This window comes from Temnothorax americanus, unplaced genomic scaffold (assembly GCF_048541705.1).
Source record: "Temnothorax americanus isolate GAGA-0224 unplaced genomic scaffold, ASM4854170v1 Scaffold21, whole genome shotgun sequence".
In the NCBI taxonomy this organism is placed as follows: Eukaryota; Metazoa; Arthropoda; class Insecta; order Hymenoptera; family Formicidae; genus Temnothorax; species Temnothorax americanus.
Genome location: NW_027509349.1, coordinates 3,985,017 through 3,988,891, shown reverse-complemented (window position 1 = coordinate 3,988,891; position 3,875 = coordinate 3,985,017). Strand labels below are relative to the sequence as shown.

The 3,875-nt window shown below is 40.8% G+C and overlaps 1 protein-coding gene across 1 annotated transcript; it reads left to right on the top strand.

Moving 5' to 3' along the window:
- The first annotated feature begins 1,498 nt into the window (after positions 1-1,498).
- On the top strand, positions 1,499-3,307 carry LOC143897667 (uncharacterized). Its single transcript, XM_077406473.1, has 7 exons — positions 1,499-1,615; positions 1,680-1,832; positions 2,155-2,365; positions 2,441-2,583; positions 2,679-2,745; positions 2,828-3,017; positions 3,210-3,307. The coding sequence occupies exons 2-7, from the start codon at positions 1,771-1,773 to the stop codon at positions 3,305-3,307; spliced, it is 771 nt and encodes a 256-aa protein (XP_077262599.1). The 5' UTR covers positions 1,499-1,615; positions 1,680-1,770.
- The last annotated feature ends 568 nt before the right edge of the window (positions 3,308-3,875 follow it).

The following is a 3,875-nucleotide window of genomic DNA, read 5'->3' as shown; positions in this document are numbered from 1 at the left end:
TAGGCAGTACATCAATCTTGCATTCAAACGCGGCAGCTATCTCCTTGATAATGAAATGCGCGTCATAGCCTGACAGATTGTGGAATATTACTGGGATAAAGTGAGAATCCTTATAATTCAGATTGCACGTCGAGTGTGCTGGACCTCTGTAACGTCCAGTTAGGTGGCAATGATCGCGTACACGATTATCATTTGGCGCGAACGGTTTTTCACATATGTGACATTGCGCCGCGCTGTGAAATGTCTCCCACTCGTCTCGCGTTAGGTCTACCCACCGAAAAAATTATATTCTTGATTTTAGAACAAAACCCTCTAAAGCTTTCCTCTAATCAAATATTCTAAAAAATTTAGAATAATTCCCTCTAAAAGTCTCTTGTTAAGAATAGTTTCTGAAACAAAGAAAATATTCTAAAATGCTACTTCGGTGATCGGTTAACAAATGACACTCGCGCTCACGCAAGCTCGTCGTATACTGCTCACGGTCCGCGCTGTAGTATTCGTGCGTGGTGATGATACGTAACCTTCTGTGCTTCTAGTGCTTCTTAAAAAATGAAAGAAGTAAAAGAGTGGCTGCTTCAGCACAATTTAGGCGAATTAATCAGCCGTTTTGAGAGTAAGTATATATATACGAATTGGAATTCTTGTGAAAGTGTGTAAGTGTGAACACGTATCACTATGGGGTCGAACATATTCTCGCGCGATGTAATCGGACCACGAGGCTGACTGCTACGTACCTGCTGTCAGTCTCGTGGCACGGTTTCGATCCGTACGGGGTTGTCGATCATGCCGTCCCGGGTGGTCGATCACGTGTCGATGCTGCCCCACGTACAGGTGCGCGCGCGCATGCCGACATTGTCGAGAATCAGAACACGGCGCAACTCCTGATACGCTCAGTGTCTTTGTCCGCGAAAATTGTGCCCACAGCGCAACTCTGTCAATCATCCGGATCAATCAGAGAACGCCGCGTTTCGGATCTCTCCCCCTATTTCCGTCTTTCGCCGGGCGGAAAAGAACGGCCTTGTCTCAATTAGCTATTCCAAGTGCGTGATTACAGCAATCTTCGAGCGTGACCGTCCTACCCTGCTCACCAGGTGAGCTCGCCTCCGATCACGGTCATCGCGTTGCGTTCGCGCTCGTCGCCTATCTCACGGACAAGATTTCCGCCGCTCGACCGCAACATCTCCGTCGTAAGGATTTCCAGCGATTCGAATTCCGACATAGTGTACATACCGTGAAACGGTCTTTTGACATCGAGCTCTCGATGCAAATCGGTTACGAACGTCGTTCTCTCATCCGCAGCCCTCCCCTCGTTTCGCACTCTTTCTGAGTGGTGCCGGCAAAAATTACGCTCCGCGGAATCTCCGGTCGAGCACGAAACAATCACATTTTATTATATTATAGTTACCTTATTAAGCGGGATATTGTGTATTTTGCTGCTTTGTGTTGAAATATATTGCATGTTTGATTGTTTGTTGTAGACGAAAAAATAAATTCATTACGGAGATTGACAGTTCTCACGCAAGATTTGATTAGAGAACTTATCCCAGAAGTTGGCCTTCGGGCAGACTTCGAAGACTGCTTGTTAAATCTAAGAAAGAATGCCGCATCAGAAAAGGTATATTATATAATATGTTATTAATTCTATGTTTGTACATATTAATAAGAATTTTCTGTTATAGATTGAAGAGAGTTATACAAATACAGAAAGTTTAACTTTCAAAGATATTGATGGGACATATATTTTAAATATTCCAAATAGTGAGTTTGTGAATGAGGAGGAAAACTTATTTCCCGTGTTGCAACGTGTCGAGTCATGTAAAGAAACTGGTCAGGTAAGAACTACTAACTAACAAAACAAGTATTCGTCTAGCATGTGATATCTTAGCATGAGCTATGTATCTGTGTTGTTGATAATCATCAATCATGATACATACATAATACGGTACAACTTTTATGAAAAATACTATCAACTTTAAGGAGTTCCCTGCCAATCTGCTAACCAAGTCTGACTTTTTTAATGTTTTCCTTTTGTCAATGCTATTTTTATAATAGGTAAATCAGCTAACCAAATAACTTGTCAGATTGCTCAGCAGGTTGATGGTACGGAACTCCTCGTTTTTCATTTCTGTAACTTGTGTTATTCTGTTTCTCAAGGCCGTTCAGAAAAAAGAGACAACATCTAAAAGTTCGGAAACTGAGAGTTTCGAAGATTCCAGAGCTGGGAGCTCAATATCAGCACAATCTGACACTGACAATGAAAGCGAATACTCAACATCTGGTAAAAAAAAGGAGCAGATCAAAGTCAAATTATGAACCAAACAAACGTTTAGCTTCTTTTAACGGCCTTGCTCACTTGAAAGAATTGGTACATATGTTCTCTCTTAATTACTCTGTACATCTTTAATTTTTGTCTATTTTTAATTATTGTTTGTGTTTTCAGGATCTTGAAACATATTTAAGGACGTATGACCTAAAGTCAGAGGCAGCGGTGGATAACTACAAGCTGAAAGGGACGCTGAATGAGAGAGATCAATCTTCAATAACAAATTCTGAGGTTCATGAGATGTTGAAAGTGAATTATGTGTAAGTACTAATAATGATTTTTGAGGAATATCAGTGTTAGCTGGTCCAGTATATGTTTTCATAAAAGTTAATGTTTATTCTTTGTGGAATTGCAGACCATCCCAGTTTGAATATGCAGAAATTGTGAAGAAGATCTGTGTTCTTTTTCCCTCTGAAGATCCGGTAAACTACTTTTGTTTATAAATATTATTGTCAATGTATCTAAACAACTGCAATCTCAGTGAAAACTTCTTTTATCTCGCAGGCTATTTATTACATTCCTCCTGACACAACGCATAGAAATGCCCAGGGTAAACTACCAAATAAGGTAAAAAATATTAAATACAATTTCCAAAAGAAGGACGCAGGAACCTTTCACCTCCCTTCTTCTTCAATGCAATGTGTCTCGGAGGCACTGGAAAGGACAAAAATTATTAAGCCGGCTAAGCTAGAAGGTAAAGTTTTCTTTTCATTCACATATTTCTGGAATCAAACTAGACCACGATTATAATACTATTGAGTATTTTTTCATTTCTTAGGAATAAATTCATAGTGTTTTAAGAAAGTTGTAATGTAATTACAGAAATTATTAGTATGCGCTGAATTAAATTTTGCATTTAAATAACAATCTTCTTCTAACATTTTAGGAAGCATTAATAAAGAAGATCCTGCCATAAAAACTGCTATCACATGTCTGAGACATGAAAGCCGGGATTCTTGGTGTTCGCGATCGAACAAAAACTGATTATTTGCTCGCTCTGTCCCGGGGTATGCCTCGCGCACCGAGTCCCCGAGACAAAGGAGCGAGTAAATATAGGCCACCGTGGAACTCTGTTTTTCTGTCCTTCGAATGTATACTAGGAAATATACCGATACTTCTGCGAATTTGGTCGACTTTACTCTGAAGGGCAGAAAAACCGAAATTATTTCAAAACAGCTGATCGGTGGCCGGCCTCGAGTTCAACGTGACGTACGTAAAACTAATTTCTCGAGACGCCGACAGCGGATTGGCTCAGCGGAATTTTCGGCTCGTTACCGGGGGTCCGGAAGATTCGAGAGAATTCGGAGGTCGTGGGTATAAAACTCCGGACCTTCGCGCGCGAGCCCAAAAAATCGTACGAAAGTTTCTCGGAACGAGCGTGTTAAAGTTACTCGCACTTTCGAGGTCTTATTTTCACGCGCGGGAATGGCCGTCGTTCGTGTGTATTATACACTTGTAAATACTGTACATTCTTGGATTATAGAAATTTCACAAAAGACAACTTTCTACGAATTAATTCCTTCCTTCCCGCGACTCCCTCGACCATTCGCGT

Excerpts from the sequence above, each read along its gene's own strand:
- LOC143897667 (XM_077406473.1), top strand. The coding sequence starts at position 1,771 with ATGAGGAGGAAAACTTATTTCCCGTGTTGCAACGTGTCGAGTCATGTA. Across the intron at positions 1,833-2,154 it reads CATGTAAAGAAACTGGTCAG|GCCGTTCAGAAAAAAGAGAC; the intron begins GTAAGAACTACT and ends CTGTTTCTCAAG. Across the intron at positions 2,584-2,678 it reads ATGTTGAAAGTGAATTATGT|ACCATCCCAGTTTGAATATG; the intron begins GTAAGTACTAAT and ends GTGGAATTGCAG.